The sequence below is a fragment of the Corvus moneduloides genome, chromosome 6 (assembly GCF_009650955.1).
Source record: "Corvus moneduloides isolate bCorMon1 chromosome 6, bCorMon1.pri, whole genome shotgun sequence".
NCBI classification, from domain to species: Eukaryota; Metazoa; Chordata; class Aves; order Passeriformes; family Corvidae; genus Corvus; species Corvus moneduloides.
The window spans coordinates 56,832,304-56,858,126 of record NC_045481.1 but is presented as its reverse complement, the minus strand read 5'-3'; the positions used below and the strand labels follow the sequence as shown (position 1 = coordinate 56,858,126).

Below are 25,823 nucleotides of genomic sequence, written 5' to 3'. Positions count from 1 at the left end.
TTTTACGTGTTCCAAAAGTTTTCAACTGTGTTAAATAATTCAAACACTTGCATGTGTTGTTTACTGATATATATATTTAATGCCGAGATCTAGATCATATTGTTAAATACACAGATCTCAATTGGCTGGAAAAGCTATATATCTGATTTCAAAAACCTCTAGCTACAACCCTAAATTTAAATTATTAGTCATTTTTCCTTTTCTAAAACTATTATCAGTTAAAGTTAAAACTAACCTGTTCATAGGCCAAAATTTTCAGACCCAAATCTCCTAGCTACATTTAGGAACTCCTGAACAAAAATTCAGAATATGTCTGAGATGCATCAGTCCAGACTCTTATTAGCCTAAGATTTACAGAAGATGAGTGTTTTGGAATAAAATATTAATTACAAATCCATCAAAGATTACTTAACAGTTTGCAGAGACCTTTCTGACCACAATAATTCCAAAAGATTTGATCTTCTTCTCCAGATAACAGATGATGTAACAGGGTCACCCAAAAGTATAGGTCTGAGAACAAAAAACCCTGTGGGTGCAAACCCCAACTAACACAGAACCCCATCATCATCACTGGCATGCCCTGTACCTGTACTCTGATCTGCAGTTCAGCCTGGGAGAACAATGGCTGAGAAATAACAGCATCAGGGTTAAGGAATCTTGTCTGCCAACTCCATCAGAAGTGACCTAAAGCTCTCCTACACAGCTGGTACAGTCAGACTAAAGTTCTGCTCAAAAGCTTTAGTTGAGTCCCAAGCAGTTGATTTCACCATCCTGAGCAGCTTCCTAAAAGTTATTATTAAACTTTGAGCAGAGGAATAACAGAATCATAAAATCTTGAAGGTTCAAACTGGTTTGACCAGCACAGCCAAGGCCATATTACAGAGAGGAAAAACATCTAGTGCCGTAAATTCAGAAAAGAATGCCTTTCAAACACCTTTCCCTCAAATCCTGGAGGAGGTTTCTTTCTGGTTTCGCTCCGGGGTGAAGTGGCTGAGTAGGGGCAGCAGGGCAGTCAGAGCCTGGGCAGTGCTCAGCCCACGTTGGTGTCACCAGCCTGTTCCCAAGGCCAGCTGCTGGGGTGCAGCTGCCTCCTCTTGGGCACACAGTGAGGAAGAGAGCTCTTCCAGAAAGGGGTGGGAAACCTCGTGGGGGTTCACTCAGGAGCCTCTGGCTGTGTCCCCGTGCCCAAGCTCTGCTGCAGCCATGCCCGTGTCTGGCCACCCTCCCTGACCCCACAGGGACCTGGATAAGCTCTGGTGAACTCTGATGCTATTTCTATGTTCTTGAAATACCAAAACCAAAACTGCAAAGGTACAAAGACCAAGCCACTTGGGCAGAAGAAACCCTGGAAATATTGGGAATTAGACTGATAAAATTCTTTGTGTGTTTCTTTTCCCTTGAATAATTTAGTTTTGACAAATCAGAATTTTGATTTAAAATGACTTCTCAGAAAATTCAAGATAAGCATGAGTCATGAACTCTCTGTACTGGGATACAGAGCCATCTGCAGACCAACAAATATGCCAAATTAGCTCTCCTCTCCCACCAGACATTTCGCACAGCTGCTGGTTAGAAATATGGCATGGCTTTCTCTTGAGCCTCTAGAACACTTAGAACTAAGGAGTACAAAGAAAATATCTTACTCATTTTCCATGTCAGCAACTACTGAAGCTTACTCAGTGAAGTACTAAACCATGAGTGTAAACATTAAGATACTTAGAACAAAGGGAAAATAAGTGGTGTTTTAATTAGGTTTATTTTTAATTGCTGCTTAGGATATTTTAAAGAGACTATCCAATGGTACTGAGAGACTGAGTGCTCTGAAATATCAAACCACTTTTCAGTGTCTTGCACAGTGTATCCAAAACATGTAGAACTGGGCAGTGATTACAATACTGTGGTGTTTGCCTTGACATTATGTTATTCTTAGTAGCCACATCATATTCTTACTTCATTTGCCAAGAACTGTTTAAGAGTTAATAGCACTGTGCAGGGCCACTTCTGTGATGTGCAAACACAGTGAGATGCATTATCTTGGGAATTCTGTTAGCTCTGGAGCTCCCACAGGATGAAGAGATGCCATCTCCGCAGTGAAGCTCACTTTAGCACAAGGCAAACACACTCCCCCATCAGCCAGGCTGGCAGCATTAGTGGGAGCTGTGATTGATCACCAGCACAGTGTTGCTGAGATATGGATTTGTATCTCAGCTTTTTATCACTGTGACTTGCAAAAGGCAGTTCCTTATTTACAGACTCTGCCTCTATTAAGTGACATTATTAGGGACTACTTTTGTTTAAGTGCCCCAAAGGCTCAGCATATTGGTGGTTTATGACATACAAGCTGTTTGATTCTGATGGTTTACCCCTCACTTTTTCAGATTGTAAATACGAGCTGCAGCACAAGAACATATGGTACGTAAAGAAATTAAAGCTAAAGTAAATGGCATTAAAACAAATTCAAATAGAGCAATAGGATACTCAATCTGAATTATAAGTCTGTATTAAGACTTTTTTAAAAAGGAAATAAAAGCCTAAATATGAAAAATAACCTTTCAGCTGTTCTTTTGGGGTTTTTTAAGGACCATTTCAGGGCTTTACTAGGATTAATTTCCTTATTAATCCTCATTATTTACATCCATATAGTTAAATGAATAAGGTATTTTTTAATAAGTGAAACTAGTTCTGAATACAACATTAGTTGTTTACCTTTTTAACTTCTGGGTTCACACCACATTGCCTCTGATACAGCAAAAATACATTATGCATTCTTAAACATTTATTACAGCAAATACACTTGCTTCTATTTACAAATACACATTTAGCACAAAACCAAAAAGGAGCCCTGCAATACTGCCAGACTAATGCTTGTATTCCATACCGGATATCAACAAAAAGGAAAATTGCCTTTTCCAACCCTTGTAATACTATAGCAGCTTATTCAAAAAAGGAATTTCATTATACTTCCATGTAAATAAGATTTCCCTCGTTGTTCTACAGATAAACTCCAGTCTTTAGCATATGAAGCATCATGCACCATAAAGGGTCCAAAGGACGTTTCTTATATACTTAAATTGTAATTTAAGCACATGCTTAGTTTATGCCACTCAGTTCTATATGTGGCATTAGTTCCATCAGCCTGTAATCCAACAGCTCCATCAAAGACAGTTTTTTTGATGCAGCTTCACACTTAGTGCACTCTGACAAAAAAAAATTTATCACATGATGTATTCCTTCAGTTAAGCAGCAAGAGTATTTTAACTGCCACTGCTGTATGGAATTTTTACTCAACTGAAACACCTATTTTCAGAACAACTTATTCATCTTATGTGTGATTTTTTTTGTCTGTTTCTTTTCACTATATCTTGGAAGGTTGCTTTGTTGTGTTTGGATTTTTTGTTAATCTACAGGTATCTCCTTGGTTGTTTGCAGCAATTATGTATCTCATCTGTGTAATTTACAGAGAACAAATTGTAAACAGAGTTCTCCATTCTCCTACCTACATATAAAGGCATCCTGAGAAGTACATTCATCAATGAACCAGCACTGGAAGTAGGATCTGATTTTAGCATTCTCTTAGGCTCCAGAATAAGGATTGTGTGTGGCAATACTTCTAGGCACAAAAATACCTAACTTAAAATCTGTAAAATATGCTGATATTAACATGATGCAGTCAATACAGTCTAAGCACAATTCCTACTAACATGACTCTAAGGATTCTCCTTTTAGGGCAAATCTAAAGCAGCTACTTACAGGTAATTTCACCCTCAGCTGCATGAAGTACATTGTATTGCCATTACTCTCCCATCTCCGGGAACTGGCTGAGAAAACCTATCCACTAGCTGGCAACCACCAGCACAGAATGAAGCAGGGGTCTGAGCTGCCTAATTTGGCAATATTGCTGGCATCTGATATTCGTGTTTACTGTGATAAGTCTGCAAACATGACAGGAACTCCCCGAAACAGGAGACAAGCCTTCAAGGAAAGCTGAACAGTTCACCATAATAAAAACAAAGACTGCTCTGACCTTACACACTTTGGAGTCACAGCATTCACACACCTCTCAGATTTCCCATTTGAAAAAAGGCAGTTAGTAGCCAGATATAAAGTGCAAAACTCATGACACTTACTAGGCTTTGCTCACTTAAGGAGCGGTACCTTCCCCTGGCAGACAGACCTTCCTGGCAGCACTCTTGGCCATTTGCAATCATAGCCCAGGCCTTTCTTCAGTTTGGACAATCTTTTTTCCAAAAACCCACCTCAGGCAAGTATCAACAACACAAACAGCCAGTTCCCTGTACATCTGCTGCTGTTATTTGCTGTGAAGAATTCTGTGTTTGAGTTAAAAGTGCATAGCACAGTGATTCATTAAAATAAGGAACCTGATTAGGCAATTGCCTAAACATAAACACGTATCACGTTTCCCCTCCCCAACAATTTACTTAGTGAATAATCCAGCCTCAGTTATGAACATAAAGTGCAGATATCCATGTTGAGAATGTACTCTTCTGTAAAGGAAGTGTCTCCTGAACAGATGGAAAGACCTACCTCTTTACCAAGCACTAAAGGTAGAAGGAAAACAGGTATCAGACACAGTGAGAGCATTTCCATTTAGATAATTTCTCCTCCTAGATACAATTTATGATGTAAGAATTACAAAAGCTTGTCACTTTGCTGTATTTCCACACATTAGCCTTTAGGAGAACAGGAAATGGACTCTGTATTCTCCATCCACTCTTTCTCCTCGTATTTTGGCTTTAAACCGGAGACAAGAAATCCTGCACTAGGGCAGAAACTGTTCTTCTGAATATTCATTTGGTTACTTAAGTGTTTCCAGAAAAGCTGACGTCCTGTTAAGTATAAATCTTTCCCAAACTTCGTTTTTAAGACTAAGACAAGTAAGGAACAAGATGCTCAGAGAAATTCAGTTTGTGTCTTCTGTCAGTGTACACAGAATTCAGGTTTCCATCTCAGGTTGGTCTCCTCTGGGAAATTCATATTCCATCACAATTACGAGCTCCACCAGAGCTAGAGAATTTCTTCAGCTTGGTACGAAAGGTGGGTTTGTGTTCTTTGGGGTTTTTTGTAGATTTTTCCTTGGTTAAATGGTTAACACAGTTTGATTTGTGGAAAACCTAAATGTTCTGTCCTCCCCTTCAAAATGTAACAGAGAATGAGTTCCTTCTTTGTGCCCACAAGTGACCAAAGTCTAAGAACAGGAGCTCCAATAGCACTGGCATTAGACCCAGAAGGGCAGATGAGAGGCAGGTTCCCAAGATATCTTGCCTCAACACTGGAGTGGAAGAAACAAATTCAAAGCCCCAGAGAAGGGCATGAATCATATTCTTATTTTCTGGTGCTAAACAAAATGGTGACATGAATTTTGCTTTTACTAAAGACAAACTCCACTTCAGCTGCTTAATACAAATGAACCAATGGCACCTGGAGGCTCACTGGTGAAGGTGGCTGCCTTTATGGAAGAGAAACTCTTACAGGATTTATGTTGCACAAACTGTAGCTGCCTGTAAGAAGTGTTCCATAAAATTCCCCACCTTCACAGCACAGGACTTTAGCCAGATGCTCACTCTTCTTATTCTGAGGATGAAGTGGATATGAAAGGGCAAAATAACAGCTTTGTCTAAAGATTCAAAACACCTGGAAGCATCTGATGGCTGAACAGAGATAACAGTCAAACACACCTCTCGGACAAGAAAAACCCTACGTTCTTCTGTGATCGTGATTCCTGATGATTTTTCTAATGACAGCCTAAAAAGAAGTTGCTAAAAACATTTTGTCACAGATCTTCCCAAACTTCTGTGAATTCCATCTGCGTAAGGACAAGTGAACATTGATATTATTGTTCCCTTTCCATTGCATCACCTGACCTTTTGGCCAAGTTAGGAGAATTGCTACTTCTCCAACCATATTCAGGAACATTAAAATATTGCTACATTGCAATACAGAGATACACTAAAGTATAATTTTGAAAGGAAAATCTGCAAAACTATTGCAGAGTCAAATGTTCACTTCTTAGTGTTTGAAATACAGGAACAATTTTGCCTGAAAAAGCACTTGCATCTGTCATCTGTACTGCACTTTATGCAGAGAATTTCAGAGTATTCTTCCAAGGAAGAAGAACTAAGCAAAGGGCAGAGCAAAAATATTATCTGTCTACAGTTCCTACAGACACAAAAGGCAGAGAAAGACAGCTTGGCACACACAATCTAAAAGTACAACATTTTACTGTACATATACAAGAATAATAATTTATTGATGTCATAATTTATGATTTCTGATGATCTTCAAATATTGCAAATCCTTTACGGACTACCAGGCCTACTTAAGTAATCATTAATTTACATAGTAAGAAACTAATACTTACATAGCTGTGACTCTTAAGGAAATCTGAAGGGTTGCTTGTGCAGACTTTATCCCCTTCCAAGCCAATTACTCTTTTACAGATATTTGATTTGGGGTCATTTGGGCTTTTCACAATTACAATATCTCCTCTGAGAGGAAAAAACAGAAACAAAAACAAACAGAAGAACTCTAATTACAAACTATTTGGCTGAGTACATGAGCATCCATGTGTCTACTCCAAAAATATTCACACACATTTAAGATAGTCCCTTGTGCTGAAAATTCTTGTGTACAATTTTGGTTTCTTCAGTTTTACTCAGGTGTAATTTCACAGAGTGTTAAAAGTGGACTGAATTTTTGTTATTTAGATCATTTATGAAACATTTAAGACTACAACCTGAGGCCAGTAATACCCATAGTTGGTTTTCAAGACCAAACTGCTTAGAGAAGAAGTTACATTCACTCAATAGAATCATTTATGGGGAGAAAAAAAGGTTTTTTCTATTTTTTGGAAAAAGCTGTGAAAGCGACAACAGACTAAATCCAAACTGAATTCTGTCAAATTGTTCACTGGGCTGTATGTGCTGGTAACTTTCACTTCCATCAGACACAATGAAAAATTACGATTTAGAAGCAGAAAAATACACAAAAAATAAAGGACAGAATTGACAAGCCCTGGCAAACAGAATGTCAGATCGGCTCTCAACAGAGGAGCGTACTTTCGAATGCAGTAAAAGTGGCGGCTAAGGTTCTCCGAAAAGACAATATCAGAGTTTTGAATGGTTGGTTCCATTGAAGGTCCAGAACACTGCAAATTAAAAATAAATGAGAAAAAATTACTATTTCGAACTACTTTTAGCTAAAATAAACTTTTTTTTAAATGATATGCTGATAAATTAGAAAAGGTGCAATGTAGAGAACTAGAAGTGAGCTCCTCCAAGGCAACACGTGATGCATTTAGAAGCTGAGGAGAGCCTCCAGAGCACCTCTAACTCTGTTACAGCTCCATATTTCCTTGGGATTGGTCCTGAAGTGCACTAGGTGCTATGGGCCCTCATGGGTTCATTTCAGCACCCCATCTCTAGGAAATTTTTAGGAGCAGTGCTCAAAGCCCTGCCAGCTTACCCCTTTCTCTGTAACACAGAATCACCACAGAAGCTGCAAGAGCAGCTCACAGCCAAACTCCCTCATGTCCAGCAGCAGTATCTGCTAGGTTAAGGACCTGGGGAGGAGGGGCAGGGAGCATAAATCACCCAGAAATCTGAAAAAAAAAAAAAATTTCCCATTGGTGACTCCAGTCTTTCTTGAAGGACAGACTCTCTGCAAAAGGCTTAATCAGAAATTCCCATTGAGTTCAGTGATGCCTCAAGCAATAACGCATCAGAAAACATGAATGTTGAAAGTACAAATAACTTTCACAAAGGCTGGACCTGCTTCCCATAAATTGTGTTTAATAAAGAAAATTAAGAAACCTGAAATATTGGCATCATCACACATAACAATTTCAGTATTACAGTTTTATCTTCTTTTAAATGTCATGAAAATGAAGAGTTACCACAACAATTCCTCCAAGGTACTCAAAGGCACAGTGTGCTATGCAGCCATATTGCACAGTGTACCCCAGAAATCGGAAGGTTTTTCCTAGGACATTGCGAAGCATCCTACAGTGGTACGTTGTTCAGCTGGTTCTACAGCAAAACAGAAGAGTATCATTTATTTGATAACAAACAATCTAACATTTACAAACCTATCTTTTGTGTGTAACAGATGGACAAGATTAAAAAAAAAACCAACAGTGTAAGGAAACCAACAAATAATCAGATGTACCTGTAGAAATAAGGCATCAGGTCTTTTTGTTCTCAGCTGCAGCACAGTGGTGTAACTTCTGCAGCACATTAGTCTGTAAACATTTTCTGACCCCCTTCCCCAAATATTCAAGTCAACTCTGATTAGGAGATCCAATTCTGGCAATGGTAATCCAAATAAAGTATTGCCTTAACCCAATTTGATGGTTACATATATTTATCTTAAGGAAGTGGAAAACAGATATACTGAAGTAACTGAAGAAAGTTCTACATTCTGCAAGAAACCTGTTCCCCTTAAACTCAGTGTTGCCCTATAATGAACTAAAACCACTGCAAGATTTCCTTCTTCTATTAAGATGTCCCAATATAGTTTGATAAGCAAATGCACTATGTTAAAAAGAAAAAAAAGAGAAAAATGCTGTGTAAAATATGCCCACTTCAAAATGAAATAAAGACATCTCCTTTTATTTTTCATGACATTTAGTTAATTAAAGACAGGACTTTAAAAGTGCCTATCTTTATTTTTACAACTCTCACTAGAATTTAATGGAATTTTGCCTGAATACATTCAAAAGACAACCATTATTGGGAGCAAATATTCTCTACCAAGTTCATTTCCTTGTTCCAAAACAGATGTACTTTTTTTATTTACGTAAACTTCTCTGGCCTAGAACAGCTTAAACCAAGCTGTGATTCAACAGTCATAAGATTATCTGACCATTTTCACAGTAATGACCCAAAATACAATTGAAAACAGAAAAGTCTTGAATTGTATCCCTAGCAAAAGCAGCACCCAGCACACTGCAGGAACTGAAACAGCTCCTCTGGAAGGGGAATGCACTTTCAGCAGAATTCATTCTGGAGAGGCAGAGAAGTGGCTGGCTCTTCCCAACCTAGTGCACTATGAAAAGCACCAACCAATGCCTTACTCTTAGGGCCAGACACACTGTGAGCCCAGAAATGTGGTACAGGTGATAAAAGGAAGGTGGAGGGACAGCAGATGAATGTTAGTTGCACAACTAGTGTGAATGCATGACCACAACTATGTTTTGAGAGAAGTCCATCATCAATACTTCTTAACAGCACCTGCTAGAAAGGAAGCGTCACATTGCTTCTCAGTTTGGGTAGACAGAAAAGTACTGCACAAGCATCCTCTAGTTTTGCTCCATGCTATTCAGAAACCTTGTATTAATATATAAAGACAGTAGAGAATTTAGGCACCCGTGAGCATTGCAGGTAAAAAGGAATTGTATAAACAATGCGTTATGATGCCCAGAGTACGCAGATCAAATTGAGACAAATAAACAGTAACAACATCAAGAGAATATGCAAACGTCTCATGCCAACAGCTGTCAGATTGTAACTAAAATATTTTTATTATGAAACTACAAACAACTGGTATACATCTCAGAAAATAAGTTTCAAAGTGATTGCAAGTGACTTCCTTTCAGATTTTGGATGACACAAACTTAGGGATAGTTACCCTGAACATGTGTTTCCCTGTGATGTTTGCAAGTAGATTTGTGAGCTATTCAAGGAAACCCACGGTTCAGAGTGAGCTTTGCCTACTGCTAGAGCTCTCATGGTAAAAAACTAACCACAAGGACAGAATATGAGTGAAGAGCTCTCAAATTTTGTTCCCAGTTCTCTTAAAATAAAATTCTTAACTCCCAAGACATGGATTTCACCAATCCCCATTTATAAATGTAGTACAAAGGACTTTTTTTAAATGGTCAAGCTTATCAGATTTTATGATAATAACGAAAAAATTATTAGCTTTATATAAAAGCTTTTGACTATTACTCAAGAAAGTTAATTTCAAATGAAGGCACATATATACCTGGATTATACAAGTCTGACCCAGACAAGGTACCTCCTGGGGATTGGCAGGGTGTTTTAAATGTTAAGGTTCATCTTTAGACATCCAATATTCATTCCACAGAATAACTACAATCCTAAAAGTTTCCATGTAGTTTTAAGTAACAATTTCTAGTTAATAAGTGGTTGCAGCAAGAGCAAGTCCAGTAAAAAAAAACACCAGAAAACACTAGTTTATTTTAAAAAAACCCACACAGAAATAATTAACTGGAGTGTCATTACAATATAATTGTTTCCTCGGAGAACTTCATATCAGTACATTTTTAAAACAATGTAATTTTGTTGATCCCAAGAAAGTAAACAGCTGAACAGTTTTCCACATCACACAATTTTAATACAAAGTACGATCAGCCGGCAACTCCACCAGATCGAACATAAGATCATTAAACACAACAAAACAAATTATTTAAGTCACAGGCCCCTTGAAAACTTAATGGCTCTGTTGTATCAACATCCTTATTGCAGAACTAATGGCCTAAAACCTGTTGTAATTACTTCCAGGTACTACCTACTATCATATAGCAGGTAGCTGAAAAATTTATACTCAAGTAGACATTGGTTAAAAAAGGTCACACATCCATATTTATCACAGAGAACACAATTTGGTTATTTTACCAGAACTGTATAGTTTATCCCCCACAGCAAATAAAATGCAAAATGTAATTACTATTATCTTCTGTTCCCTTTTTCTTCCATAGCCTATGCTTTCATCACTTGGTTTTTTGTTTGTTTGTTTATAAAATTAATCACAGCTAGCAGGGTAGAAATCACTTTGAGCCTCATGAATGACATCCAAGAGATGGGAAAGGATTAGTTCTCAGTTGCTGCCAGTTATAGCACCAGGTGGCTTTTTCTGCAGTGAAGGTGTTACCGATAATCCCATTACATTGGTACTAAATCTTGCAGACATCAAAATTATCACCAAGGTTCCTTTTCATCCCATCCTTTCCAAATGACTGGAAGTCGCTTCACCTGAAAGAAGTCAAATCCACATGCAGCTGCTGTTTTAGCAGCCAGCGGACTCCCTGAGAATGCCAATCGTGATCCAATTTCGCTGTGCTGGTGGCCCCCTGTTCCCTGTCCAATAATACATCTGTTAAAAAATCCTACAGCTACAAATCAAGTTTAATCCTACCAGGGACCTCATGTTGGTCTTGTCTTCCAAAAAGGCAGCAGGTTTTGCTGTCTATCTCTGCTAGTGTCTGGGGAATACTCTTTAAATCCCAGCTCTACTTAAAAGAATAAGCTAAGGATCACAAAACATGACCTCAAAAACCCTGATATGACTATATTCTGACCCAGAGGCATTCATTCTAGGTGAAGATTAGAACTTTGCATAATAAGATTACACAGCAAGTGAATGATATCAAGGGACTATCCATATGCAGCCGCCTGGTTTTCTATAGACAGCCTGTGCTCTGCAATATGCAGTGCAGACGAAACAGAGCTTGGGCTTTCTAGCTGAAATAAAATAGATTCACATAAATTAGTTGGCCATTTCCAGATTCCTAAATCCCCTATTACATCTTTTATTGACAGCTCCTGTGAGGATAGCACAAATGGTATTCTCTTTCTACTCTTTGCTTCTGTAACACTCACTCTGAGGGAAATGTACATAGGTTGTCTAGAAATTAACATCTTGTTTGCTGTAATCTTGGATTACAATTAACTGTACATAATAAAATTAGGAAATCAATGAGCAGATTTATCATTTCCAGAAAACCAATGGCATTGTGTAAGACAGTTTAACATATGGTGCTGAATTTTTTAATACAGGAAAATTGAAGTTGCAGCCACTGACAATGTGACTAAACAAATCACTGGACTTGACACTAAATAGATTTTTCACTTTCATAAAAAATTTACAGTTGCATTTGCTTTGTATAATGCTTCCCAATTCTGGAATTTCATTGACTATGTAGGGAGAGATTATCAGTTTTTCCTTCCATAACAGAAACTCTTCTCCTAACATTGTCCACTTCTAACCAGACACATTTCTCTACACATAACTTGCACCATCTCTTTCCCAGAGTTACTCTGAGAGTACTTTAAAAAGAAAAAGCCAAAAACCCAAATTAAAAACTGCACACTGAGTAGGCCATTTAAATATTTATGTTTGAGCTGTTATTCATATTAAACTATTATTTTAAAACCTCTGCATGAAATTGATGTTACATGTGCTAGAAGAGCAAAGGGTGTATATCTTGTTTACTAGGATTCTTCCCATATTAGATACACAATATACCAAATGCTTTAAATATTCTAATTACAATCTGAGGATTCTGAACACCTAAAGCAAAACAAAGAACAATTTTCAAAAGGTCCCTCTGTGCTGGGGATCAGACAGAACTTGGTTTTTATTTCCAGCTGTTGCTTTACTCTAGAAGAAACACTGGACTTGGTCCAGCAAATCTGAACAAGCTTGGTGATATTCTGGAAGAGATTACTTTTTTACACATTATCTCTACTAGGCACTGCCAGTTTGTCTCCAACAAGAGCTCCTTCATCTACTGATCTCAAGCTGACAAGGAGATTAATCCTGTAAACATGACACACATAACGCAATTCGCTGGTGTTAAATAAACAGAGACTACCATCATTTTTCAACACAGATTTCAGGTACTTCTCACTAGTTCTATTGCCTTTGGGAAGCAGCTCCTAACACTTCCACAACCCTGGATAAAATGCTGTTTTAATGGCCAGATGCATTCCAAAGCTTCTCCTCTACAGCTCCACACACTCCTCTTTACTGAACAGTGAAATACAGATAGCTGAGCAAAGGCGTGGTCATGTACGGCAAGCCTGAGTCTCTGAGGGATGCCAAAATTTTCACTTTACAGTCTTCTGCAACAAGGTCAAAGTCAGGACAAACACCAAAGGTCTGGCAGACACCACAGTCACCTTCCTGGTAACTGAGAAAAATGTACTATGCCTATGTCACAAGGGTAAAATAACTACATGTGTTGATCTTAAATTTCAATATATTCACTTTCTTGAGACACAGACATATAAACATTGAAAATTCATTTCAGTTTAGTAAGACAAAGAGTTACAAGCCTAATTTTCACAATAGGCACTAAAAATCTACAACCCTACAGAACCTGAAGTTGCCCATGGCTCATGTGTCCTCTGCACTTCCCAGCTGACACATCTTGTAGAAACATGATTTTGGAAATACTACTCAAAGCAGTGAATAGAAGAGGGGTAAATAACTCCCCTATGCACTGAGAACTAAAAAAGCTTTTTACTTAAAATATTATGTCATTACAAAGAGGATGATTTGCTGATAAAAACCAGCAAACCCAACAAAAACACCACAAACAAAAACCCAAAACCCCTCCACATTTCAGTACACCATCAGCAAGACAATTTAGAAAAAATACAGTTGTCTCCATCTTATTGCCAATGTTGGTCTCAGAGAGAATGCCATCATTAGAGTAGTCCACAGTGGTTTAGGAACACAGAAAACACAGAAGTCACACAGTCTGAGATCTTCAAACAAACAGTAAATCAAACCTGACAGACAATTAAACCATAAACAAACCATTAAACATCTGAAAAATACAAAAGCAAAAAACAACAACAACGAAAAAACAGTTTTAGCACTGTCAGAAAACAGCAATGAAGAATCCTTCTGTATGTTCATCAACACTCCCCAGTTATGAGCATCACCTTCTAAGGAAATAGCTTATGCACACTCTGCACTAAAAAATGCGTTAAAAAACAGGACAAAGGCAACACAGACAAGAGAGTGCTCACTATTTACATTTTCAGGTTAGACCAGAAGAAAAATGCAAACCAAGTGCTTATCACTGTTACTATTCTGCAAAAATGTTGACCGCCCAAACGGCTTTTTAGTTACAAAGTTCTAAATCCACACATGTACGTGGATTCAAGGACTTTTTTCAGAGCAAAATGGTACTTCGTGAGAGTTTATGCAGTAAAAATAAACTGTAATCAGTATTTTTTCTCATTGCTCAATAAAACTTTATTAGTTATTTCTGAGCTGGTTTATGTGTAAAACACAACCTCTGTAAGGTCTTCTCCACTTAGAGATACAAGTATAAAAAAGTTCCAAACATCAATAGATGAGTGCAATGATATTCAGTCTAAGTTAATCCCCAGACATCCAAATCCATGAATAAAAATTCATCAGTTTTAAATACACTGAGCCTATTAAGCAAGAACAAAAGCATATGCACAAAAGAGCTTTTAATATATTTCAAAGCCCACAAGAGCCATGGTCTCATTAAAATTATAAATTACACAAACATGGAATAAAGATTCAAACTGCAGTGCAGCTAAGCAGATTACAGCAAACCCCGCGTTCCATATGATAACACACCATGGCCCTCCCAGATGGGGGCTTGGAACAAAAAGGCCATCACTGCAGCTAGGGAAAACCTCCTTGTGATCTCTGGTTTCTGTTCAGCAGATGACAGCCAAATAATATGTTGATTATTCTGTTTGTGCTGCTAAGCTTGTAAGATGGAATAAAAGCGATATGATCTATTGTGAACTCCATGCTAATGTGTTGCTCCACTCATAAATAATATACTGAATTTATTCTGAAACTATCTTTTTATCTGAGTTCCAGGTTTTAAATGCGTGAACTATAATAGAAAGCCAGCATAAGCTATTATTTAATTTGATGGTTTAAAGTAAAAGATACAGCTGACACAATAATAAATGTGAAAACTGACTACTTACTGAAGCAAATAAGTAGAGGTGCCTTTCTCCGGTTTAGCAAATGGTTCTATGCCGAGGTGCAGAGCACCTGCAAGACATGAGCACACTCCAGCCCCACAACCTGCACTCTCACTGATACCAAACACATCACCAAGCAGGGCCTATGTGTGGCTTATTTTACCACAGACATCCACCCCAAACATGAGTTTCGAATGAGGACGTAAGTACTTGTAAAACAGAAAAACAGTACAGAGATAATCACTGTATAACTCCACTAATATTCTGTCTCCCTGAATTGCCTTCTTAAAAACTATTTAGGTTTTTAATAAGTGATCAGATTTTATTTCATCTAAATTTGCTCATTTGGTTTGTTCCAAAAATACAGAATGTAGCTTGCCCTTTCTTCCATAATACATTGCTTTTCTAAAAGGAAAATCGGGGACTGGTCATACAACTCCTTTCACAGATATTTTGTGTTGCTAAGAAAATTGATGATATTCTTACAATTTAATGTTTATGAATTCCAGCTCTTTCATGCCAGAAATGTTAAAAATTCTATGAGAAAAATCACTGTGGCTTGGCAATAGCACGAGAACACCAAGATCAAACACTGCTTCACACTTCTTGGACCACTGGAAGCACAACTGAGAACAGGTAGAAGCATGAAACTCCAAGAATGTGCAACAATTTTCTCAGAAATATAAAAGATGGGTGTAAAAAACCAAGCTCCATTACCTTTATTCCTTTGCTAGGGACACAGTCACAGCTATAAATCACAGAAATATTGAAAACAATGCTACTGAAGAGACATACATGTACTAATAAGCCTTAGGGCTAAAACTTCAGATTAATTACTCCCTCATTGCAATGAAATAACACACATCTATTCTTTTCATACAAAACCAAGACAGGACTTCGAAACAATTGGTGATGCTCACGTTTCCAGCAACAACCACAACCTCAGGTTTGTGGCTTTGTTTTTATTTTTTTTTTAATTTTTAATTGTCCCATTTGCAATACACCAAGTTATTCTGCAGTTACCAGATAGAGGATTGTTAGTTCTAGGACCTTGATAACAGTTTGGTTTCCCTCAATCTGGTTCAGTTTCTGCAGTTTTAAATGTTAATATATGTAAGAGGAATAAAAATAAATTATCTCTCAGAAAATGCAATAGAGTACCTGGGGGAAAAAAATGGCAGCCCTGCTCCCAGATACACGCTCCTGGAATGGGATTCTCACAAATACAGCATTCTAGCATGGAACTGGCAAGCTCAGTGTAGGAGATGGAAGCTGAATCCACTGAGATAAAGAATAATGATAATTTGCTAAAATACAGCCTGGCTTTTAAAAAAGTGCCAGATATTCAGTGCTTTCTGATGGTTTTTTTCACCAAAACATTATTCCAAATTTGAAACAATTAAGTTTCCCTAAGTAGCCAGTTGTGAATCTGGCTTGACAATGAGTTTTACTAGGTTGCTTGCTTGTCTTTTATCAAACTTTATAACTCACCTGAAAAATCTAAAGTTTAATTCCTGACTACTTAAAGGCCAAAATGACTGTTTTCTTCATCTGCCTCTCAGTGACCTAATTAATTTACCATTCTGATCATATTATTTGAAGAGCAAGCAAGGCATCCCCTCTATGCTCAACCCAGGTAGAGTTACACATCTCTACTGCATTATTTACTGCGGCACATCCTGGTTCACACCACACCCTGTGGAAAGCAGAGGAAAGTCCACTGAATCCATGTGAATGTACGGATGGCTCTGCAGGATCTTGTCCTCAGAGAAACCTGAGGGTTGTGCTCTTTTGTGAAGCCTCTGACCAAGATCACTACTTGGGAAAGACAGAAGCAGCAGCATCCTGACCTGGGGCAGGAAGTGCATCCCTGCTCCCAGTGCTACCCAGCTCCTTCTAACACACCCACACTCAGTCCAGCCTGACCACTGCTCCCCTGTCTCTGTCAGACTAAAGAGTGAGTGCTTCATAAATCCAAGAGGGGCAATGAAAGGGGACAAAACTGCTTGTTAGAGGATACGCCGCTATCTGAAGTTACTTCCACATGGGTGGTAGCTGAAAAATCAAGCTAGCATTCCTATCTGGAATATCTATGGAAGACAATAACCAGAAAACATTATTGGCTAGTACACTGGAAACCTGAGGTTCCATGTTTGTGGGTCTCACCAGGAAGTATGATAAATACAAGGAAAATAATCTCTATTAAATATAGCACTAATCTGTATGATGCTTATTAAAACACTAAGTTAAACTCACGATTCATTTTCAAGATTATTGTTCTGCAGGTTTCTGCAATATTATACCTCACAATTCTGAAATTACAGAAACATTAAATAACTCCTAAAATAATTTCTTGTCTTCAGCACATACTACTTTAATTCATGTCTCTTAATTTACTTCTATTTTTAAAGAGCTGTTTAAATTTGACACAGGTCTAAATTTTTTTCCTGTTGCTCAGGATACCCACAAGGATGCATTTAGGTAACATCCAGAGGCTTTCTGAATACGATCATATCATGTTTTATATAATATCATACAACTGGCAAGTCCTAAACACTCCAACTAATTCTTTCGTTTGCCGCAGACTGACTGGATAAGTAGTCTTTAAGATTTTTCACACTGAAAAAAACAGGTCTTTTGGTGTCAGAGCTGCCGGGATTAAACATTCTTTCCAGTTGTTGGCTCATGGCCTGAAGATCCTGCACTTTCAAACTTATCCCATTCTAGCCAGTTCAAAGATCAGGAAAATGAAGCCATCTTCTTTGCAGCCATAATCCACGACCCATGCTGTTAGATACTTAAGAACATCTCAAAAGCAAACTACCTTGTTTCAGCTCGCAGCAGGAGCTCAGCAGGGCACTGGGTCACATGACTGCAAACCCAGCCTAGTCAGGTGACTCAGTAGCTAATCTGATTTGGTGACTATAAAACTTTAATCAGTACAGTCTAATACCAGCACATTCCACAAATGATGAGCAAAGCAGCCTGGCGATGTAACAGCAAACACTAATAAGATTACTAATTAAAACTGCCACTAGGACGTGTTTTATAGTTCTCTATCCCACACATAAATCCAACAGAAAAACATCACTGAAAACTGGTCGGGCAGACACATGGGTTTGAAATAAAATGGACTGGTGTTTTATTCCAAAACGAACAGCATTTTGTTCATTGTCACAGAAGGACAAGAGCATACATGAATCTTGTAAGGCACAATTAAAACCTAGCAAAACCAGTAATTTGAAACCAAAGACAACAGAACACATACATCAATAGCACCGTGTCATTGAGAAACACTGCCCACGCAATGCTGCTGGCGTTAACTGGAGGTCCCACGAGCCTACACGGGTAACCCACATGGTAAAGAGAGGCCATGGCAACTGTGCTCCTCTTATCAGCCACAAATATCCAAAGCACACTTCAAGGGCTGCTATTCTGGGGACAGCAGGATTTTCCCCAAATCTGTAGGCTACAGCTTTTGAAGAGAAATGTCAAACGTACTTGCAGATCAAATTCCGAACCATAACCTTTTCCCAGATGTTCTGATTGCTCTCACTCATCATTGTATTCCCTCCATTTTTTTTTCCTTAGGGAATTTTCACCCCAAATCCTCTTAATCCATCTTAGAATATTCATTTTGCATAGACAAGTAGCTGAATTGGACCAGCAAGTGTACAAGAAGAGGAAAACAAGAGAGCTTGATTTCTCCATAGCACAGTTAGGATTTGCAGTAAAAATTGACATCACCATTTGACCAGGTCTACATGACAACATGTGAGCTGCGAGGAAGGAAAGTTGATTATTCTACAGTTTAAGACATCCCAATATAGACACAAATGTTTAAACCTCTCCATTCTCCAATGAGCTGAGTATGAACTGAGACAACTGTCCATTGCCACAGCTCAGCTGACAAGAAACAACTTCCTAAGGCACTTCCTGATCACTTGAAATCATTTCCACATTCCTTAGTTTCTCTGCATTTCCACTCCACCCGTAGAGCAGAAATAGTAGGACTTATCTACCTCATAATGTGCATTTGAGGATGAGGGGTTTTTAGGGTAATGTCCAGAATTACAATTCCTGTGGTCTTGATTTCTGCCAGACAGCAGATCCTAGTGGGATCTTCTCCAATGACTGAAAATTCACCTTTCAAAATTGGACATGTGAATATAAGCAAAACTTCAGAATCACTCAAAAAGAGTGAAAAAGCTATTATTTTTCCTAAAAATGAAGCATCCTTGATTTAAAAATAATTAACTAAAAATAAATATGAAATTAAACTTCCATTAAATTAGTTCCTTCTCTATTTGTCTGAAATACAGGTAAAGTCAGATGTTGTAAGCAGTATTTTCATAAGCATATATTCACTTGGAAAGCTTTATTGTATTAAAATGCTAAAATTTGCAAAAAACCCCCACCTATTGAAAAACAGATCATTTCCACTCGCTTTCTAAATTAGTAGGAATTTAACTGCACTCATCATGTTAAAATGTGAGAGAGGAAAAATGAACATCACAAACAGAACTACTGCCATATTTTAGAAGTTCAGTTCTTGTACTGAAAAAATTGTATCCACTTCTCCATTATTTTGGTTATATATGAAACAGTCTGTCTTGTTGTAAGTTACAATGTAAGACACGGTTTCTCTACATTTGGAAGGATGTCTACCAAAAAAAAAATTGTAACAAAAATATCACTTTATTTAAAAATACATGATTCTGAAATAGCTACAAAGTTCACAGCTAGCAAGAGCTGGAAGGTTCGGCTGCCCCTCCCCACTGTGTGTTATCTGCCCTTTTCCATACAGCATCAGCTCGGCAGGATGACACAAAATACGGCTATTAAGAAAGTCGTTAGACAGTTCCAAGTCAGGTTAGTGACTCAATCAGCTCAAGCAGGGAACTGATAAGCACCAGGGTTTGCTGGACTGGAAACAAGAGGAAGAGAAGGAAGTGACACTTCCTATTTTGCAGCCCTGACCCACTGTACCTGTTCCTGAGCCACTGAGATTTCCTGCAAACATACACTTTATCCAAGAAATACTAAAACTGGTAGGGGCACAAGCATTCCCATTTGCAAAATACTTTCATTATGTGGGCTCCAATAGAAAAGAGGGGGGGAAAAAAAAGAGAAAGAATTATTTAGCCTCCAATTTTAACTGCCCTGTAGGAAAATGAGGTAAAAAAAGTATAAAAAAAACCTTACATGTCAGGCATGTAATGAGAAATGAAAGAACAAAAGAGAGGGCTCAGCCCTGGATGTACGTTTACACCTATCCTGTGAAGTTAAGACAACCTATAATAGTGTAATTTTAAAAGAACTTTAAAAATTTTTAAAAAACAAACAAGGAAATACTTTGTGTTAATGAAGTAAGAAAAGAAAATGTACTGCTTGGAACGGGAAAAAACCATCACAGAGACTGAGTACATGGAGTTTATCACTTGATTCTGACAGATAAGTAGTGACTTACCAAAGATAGCCTGATTGGGTTATGAGCTTCTACAACAAAGGTCTCCAACAGATATCCTGCAATTGTGAAGTGTTACACACACCTGCAAGCACTCATACCTGAAATATTTAGGGTTTTGGGCTCCAGGATGACAGTGCAGTGGCAGAGTTTACTGTGATATTCTAAAAGTGGAGACCTCTCTCTATGTTTCAGCCTCCTCACTCAGTTATACAGAATTTACACCACAGGATCCCACTGACAAAACCAGATTCCCAAATTCTTTTAAAAGAATTGTGAATTACGTTTGGGTCTTTATTTTGCTAGCCCTTCCTATTCCAGATAGTCACAACTCATTGGTCACGTATTACAGAAGTGAAATTAAACAGCTATATTTATTTCTTGCCATGTTTTCAAATGTCCTTTGATTTTCTCCTCTACAGACAGATACTTCTAACTTTCACTAAACAAGAATCTATATTTAAAATTAAACATTATTCAGTATTTTACAGTTTACCAGCAAATACAGGACATTATGACAACCTCTTGACACTTCTGATAGAAGATCTAAAACTGTCCACTGCTTAACAAGTAAAGAAGCTTGGCCAGCAGCAAAAAAAAGCCATTTCATCAGCTAGGGAAACATAATACTGAAGCTTCATGCTTGAATTGGATATGAAGGGAAAACTCTGAGGTTCAGGACTGCCCACATATTGTTGCTCTTTCATGCTGCTCATATTTAACATGAGGATTTTTTTTCCCCTCAATTAAGAAGAGACTCAAGAACAACAGGTGCTCAAAATTTTGGCTTAGAACGACAGTAAACATTATTCATTGAAATTAAAGTGCGAGACTGAGGGATGTAGTGGCTAAAGCTTCGTTTTTATATTCTGCTGTGTACAAATGTCTTCAAGTAGCTTGGGATGCATCTGAATCACCAACAGATGAAAAACAAATATAAAAACACTTGTGATAGTGGCTGTTCTGAGAGGGGCTTCCCTTGCATTCAGACTACCAAAACAGAAAGCGTTGACTGACAAGCAAGCATACTAGAATTTGTCAAAGCATTTTAATGTCCAACTTTTTCTACCACACATCTTGGTCCAGGGCCATCACACTGATGCAAGATCTTGCTCCCAAATTAAGGTATTAAACCACACACTTACTACAGGTTCGCGGCCATGTACAAACAAGACAGGGACCCCAAGAATACTCACATATTATGTTACACGCAGTTACGTAAATGCGTTTTACAAGTACTTTTCCCTTCCAGGGTCTGATGCCGCCAGTGCGGCGCCAGGCGAGCCTGTCCGCTCCCGGCCCGCTGCGCTCCCGGCCCTACGGACACCTCGGGCATCTGCGGAACCAGGGGGGTGTCCCCTCCGCAGCACCCGCGCCACACTCCCCGCACCGGTCCGTGCCCGCTGCCGGTCCCCTCAGCCCCAGACAAAGCTGCGGTGTCCCTCAGCTGCCCCAGACAAAGCTGCGGTGCCCCCCAGCTGCCCCAGCCCATCCGCACCCCCGGCCCCACTCTCACCTCCCCGCTCGCTGCCGGGCGCCTCAGCCCTTCCCCGCCCGCCGGCCCGGCACGTGCCAACAACGCGGGCTCCTATTGGGCGGGGGTTCCCCTAACCGCTCTCCCATTGGCGGAGCGCGGGCCCGGCCCTCCCGGCGCGCCCGGCCGCGGTCGCTGCCCGGCCCTGACATGGCGGCGGCCGGCGGGGCGCGGGGCTGCACCAGCTTCCAGCGCAGGCCCGGGGCCGGCCCCCGCCCGCCCGCCGTCCCGGGCACTCGGCCCTCGGTGCGCCACGGGCAGCTGCTGCTCTCCAGCGGGCTGCCCTCCCTGGACTGTGTTCTAGGTTGGTGGGAGCGGGACTGGGACTCGGTGCTGCCCCCCCTCCGCCCCGCCGCCCTCCCCTTTGCCAGGCCCTGCCTGCCCTCGCCTCCCGTAACCCCGTGGCTGCTCCCGCAGGCTTTTCCTTCCTCCCCACAGTCCCTGGGATTGGGGGGAGGCTGGGAGGGGGAAGGAGGACGGGGCAAGGCGGGATGTGTTTCCCGCCTTGAGCTTGCGGAGGTGCGGATCGCCGTGTGCAGTGCACGGCCATCGCTCTGAGCAGCCTTGCTGGAGTGCAGACCTGCTCCGTCAATTGACTTGGCAGCACATTGCTGGCGCGTTTCACACTGTCACGGGGAGGGCTGGGAGGGTTTCGGCTTGGAAAACCATGTGTGCTGGATTAACGCGTGCCTGAACGCCGGGTAGTTCGGGTTCTCCGGTGGGGCAGTTGTTGGAATGTGTTGGGATTCTCAGTGTGTCTTTTCTGTCTTGCTTGCCACAGGTACATCATTAAAGTGCCCCACTAAGATAAGTTGCACTGGTGTGACGCTGTTTTTACTACCTGTGGATCTGCCTTTGCCTGCTGTCAGTGTCAGGGTGTGAGATGGTCCCGTGGACTCATCTGTTGTGACTGTTGCTGTGTTATCGGTGGCATGAACTGGCACTTCCACGTGGATTGGGAACTAACTCATTTTGCTGGTATAAACAGCGTGGTTTATCTGTATGCACCAGGGCTGTGTGATCCTTTAACTCTTCACACAGTTGCAATGCATCTTTAGTGTACATACATGAGACTTCTAGGTGAGAATGGTCTGATTTTATTCATTCATCCTTGGAATACACAGAATGCACCAGTTTGCTCTCTAAGGATATTCCATATGAATAATGATAATATAAAAGTTGTATCCATTGTATAAAGAACATTTTGCAGCCTGTGTATCACCTTTTTGTGTGTGTCTGCACTTTCATCAGGGATTAGAGTCATTGTGGAGAAAGCTCTTCCTGCTCGAGAGAGAAATATTTCATTAAGTGAGTGTAATTTGTGAAGCCTTTTAATTGCATGAAAAGAAGATTTGCATTAAATATTCCAGTTCATATTTCCTTTTAGAAACAGTGGATTTTGCACAGCATGGCTCAGAGGATGTAGATAGCTCCCGTGGTGGCAGTCTCCTAAAATACTAGGCACCTGCTAACACAATTAGTGGTTTGTTATGGAAACTGAGGACGCTTCCAATAAACTCAGGATCTCTTCTACATTTTCCTTGTATTTTAAATATTTAATCATTTCCTGAGCTTACTAATATTTATACTTGAACATGAAGGAAATTCCTTGCCCTTAGGAACAGCAACTTTTGAAAATACTTTTAGATGTTTTTTGGGTTGTGACATCTCTGAAAACCTGGATTCTACGTTCCTATGTTAAACCTTGGGTAACCTCCTAGCCCTTAAGTCACTGATTTTTGGAGTCTGAGTGGGTAGGCCGGGAAAGACTCCTGCTAGGCATGCTGACTATAATAAAGTTTCCACTGCTGCCAGGTATTAGGCATTGTTGGAACAGAGCTCCAGCTAGGTGTACCTGTACAGAATCACTGATTCTGAAGACTGAGGAGGGATCTCAAGAATTCGTTCTCTGCAGCCTTAAAGGGGCTCAGCACTGAATTCAGAGTTGCTTGCTCGGGGCTTTGTCAAGTGGAGTCTTGAAAATTTGCAATGATAGAGATTTTGCAGCATCTCAGGATAACCCAGTCCAATGCTTAATTATATTTGTAGGGAATTTTCTTTTTCCTTGTATCCACTGGGAATCTCTCCTGTTTCAGCTCCCATTTGTTGTTTGTTGCCCTCCCACTGCACCTCAGTAAAGAACTCAGCTGTCTGTCAGTAGCTTCTCTTGGGTACCATCCCATGGCCTTTGGGTTTTCCTCTCTTCTCCAGGCTGAGCAAGCCACTTCCTTCAGCCACTTCTCTTGAATAATTTCCCCCATTTTCATTCCCCTCCGTGGACTCATTTCAGTTTATCTTTATTCTTTCTTGGACTGAGGGGCTCAAAGTCATCTGGACCTCGTGTTCCAAGTGCGATCTAGCGAGTGCTGAGTAAAGGGGAACATCCTTTGTGCATGTGACAGAGCCTCTGATGGTGCAGCCCACTGTGCTGGTGACTCTGCAAGTGTTGACTTGGTCTGCTTTGTGTCCTTTTTCTGTGTGTGGAAACGCTTCATAATTGTGTTGCAAAATGCTGTTTATGTGTTTCTTAAAGAATGCTGTTACTTTTCTTCTTTTGTCTTGCCCACTAGCCATTAAATAATTGACTGTAAAAATATTTAATTTTGATTGTCCAGAAACTGAGGACAATCCTTTTTTTTTGTATAAATTCCCAATGGAAGTTACTAGGAACTCTTTTAGTCTGGTATTTTCATAGACATATTTTGTAACAGTCACCAGGCAGTCTTCTAGATCTCTTGCTTGGGCTTGAATTTAAGTTTGCTTTGTTCAGAATCTGTAGCCCAGATACAGAATTATTTGCCAGACGTGAAGATACAGCTTATGAGTAAGGGAAAGCATGGTGTTATCACACACAGGTCTAATGAGGAGCTTCTGAAGAGAGGAAAAGGCAGAGAATACAAGGAGTTTCTTTCACCCTACAGCTGCTGGCTGATTGTTGCATTGTTGTTGGTCGCTCTAAAGAAGTGCATTTCCTTTGCAAGAGAAGTGGTAGATAAGTGCTGTATTTCAAATGCTGTGTTACTGTTAGGGCACTCTGCACTTCCAGACTTTATGTTCAAGTTTACTTTCAGGGTTTATGGACCATATATGCCTGATTTGTGCCAGAGCAGTTCTCTGTAATGAGCTGCAACTATTGTGTAGTACAACCATCACATGCCTGGTATTGAATGTTTTGTTTCAGGCTGCTTGAAAAAAGGTCAGGGATATGTTTTGAAAACAATCTGGACACTTCTCAACTTGCAAAGTTTGTTGTGCTTCTGTCCATAGGATCTTAAATCTCTTTGCTGTAAGTAGCAATGTGGAAAGTTACAAGTCTTGCATAGATGTTTATATACACTACTGCCTTAGATACTGGCCAAGAAAAATTCAAATAGTGAAATTAGGAAGAATAACAAGTTCACAGCAGCTTTCTTGGGAAACATAAAGATTTTGTCTCTCCTTTTGATTCCATCAGCATTCCTGCTGTTTTTTTCCTGTTGTCTGTCTTTTGTTTAATTTACTAGTATTGTTGCTCCTTGTAATATGAATATGTAACCATGGTAACTGCAATAGTTTTGCATTCCCTCTAATAGAAGACACTTGTTCAAACCACTCACTACATCTGATAATGTAAAGACAATTCTCTGACCTGAGTTTGCCTTTAGCAACCAGAGTATGTGTACATATGTCGCAGCTCTGGCTTGTAGAAACAGTACCATTGATGATCTGAAAATACAGCTTGAGAGAATTTTGGCTGCACCGTTTGACAAACAGATTCTCTCTTGTACAAGCACTGTAAAAGCAGAAGAGACACTACTTCTGTCGTGGCTACAAGTGAACTTTCTTATAACCAAGGTTTTTAAGTCCTTTTTGCCATGAGCTAATACAATACTTATGGCTGCTTTAATCATATTTTCTATGTCAACCTAGGATTTAGTAAAATCTCAAAATTTGGAGCTGTTCTTTACTATGGGCTGTATAGAGCGTGTGCTAATTTTAAACATCTGTTGTTAGTAACCCGTGAGTTCTGTCTCCCTGAACAATTAAATGCAGTGAATATCGGAAGCATACTTTGTATCAAACATCAGTATGATTT

At 39.6% G+C, this 25,823-nt stretch overlaps 2 protein-coding genes across 4 annotated transcripts in view; one reads left to right on the top strand and one right to left on the bottom strand.

Annotated features, from left to right (window-relative positions):
- The window catches only part of IMMP1L (inner mitochondrial membrane peptidase subunit 1), a 32,578-nt gene extending 10,765 nt beyond the window's left edge, over positions 1-21,813 (bottom strand). The window contains exons 1-5 of one of the 3 annotated variants that reach the window (XM_032113526.1): positions 21,731-21,763; positions 13,441-13,556; positions 7,913-8,045; positions 7,077-7,165; positions 6,380-6,506 (exon numbers count right to left, since the gene is read on the bottom strand). In XM_032113526.1, the coding sequence (XP_031969417.1) occupies positions 6,380-6,506; positions 7,077-7,165; positions 7,913-8,017 (321 nt within the window). In that variant the 5' untranslated portion in view covers positions 8,018-8,045; positions 13,441-13,556; positions 21,731-21,763. Of the gene's footprint in view, positions 1-6,379; positions 6,507-7,076; positions 7,166-7,912; positions 13,417-13,440; positions 13,557-21,730 lie in introns of those variants that run through there. The other 2 variants (XM_032113524.1, XM_032113525.1) reach the window with 2 other exon arrangements.
- Positions 21,814-21,898: 85 nt separating this feature from the next.
- ELP4 (elongator acetyltransferase complex subunit 4) overlaps positions 21,899-25,823 on the top strand; it is a 136,647-nt gene continuing 132,722 nt past the window's right edge. The window contains exon 1 of the mRNA XM_032113188.1: positions 21,899-22,052. Within this exon, the coding sequence (XP_031969079.1) occupies positions 21,899-22,052 (154 nt within the window). The remainder of the gene's footprint in view (positions 22,053-25,823) is intronic.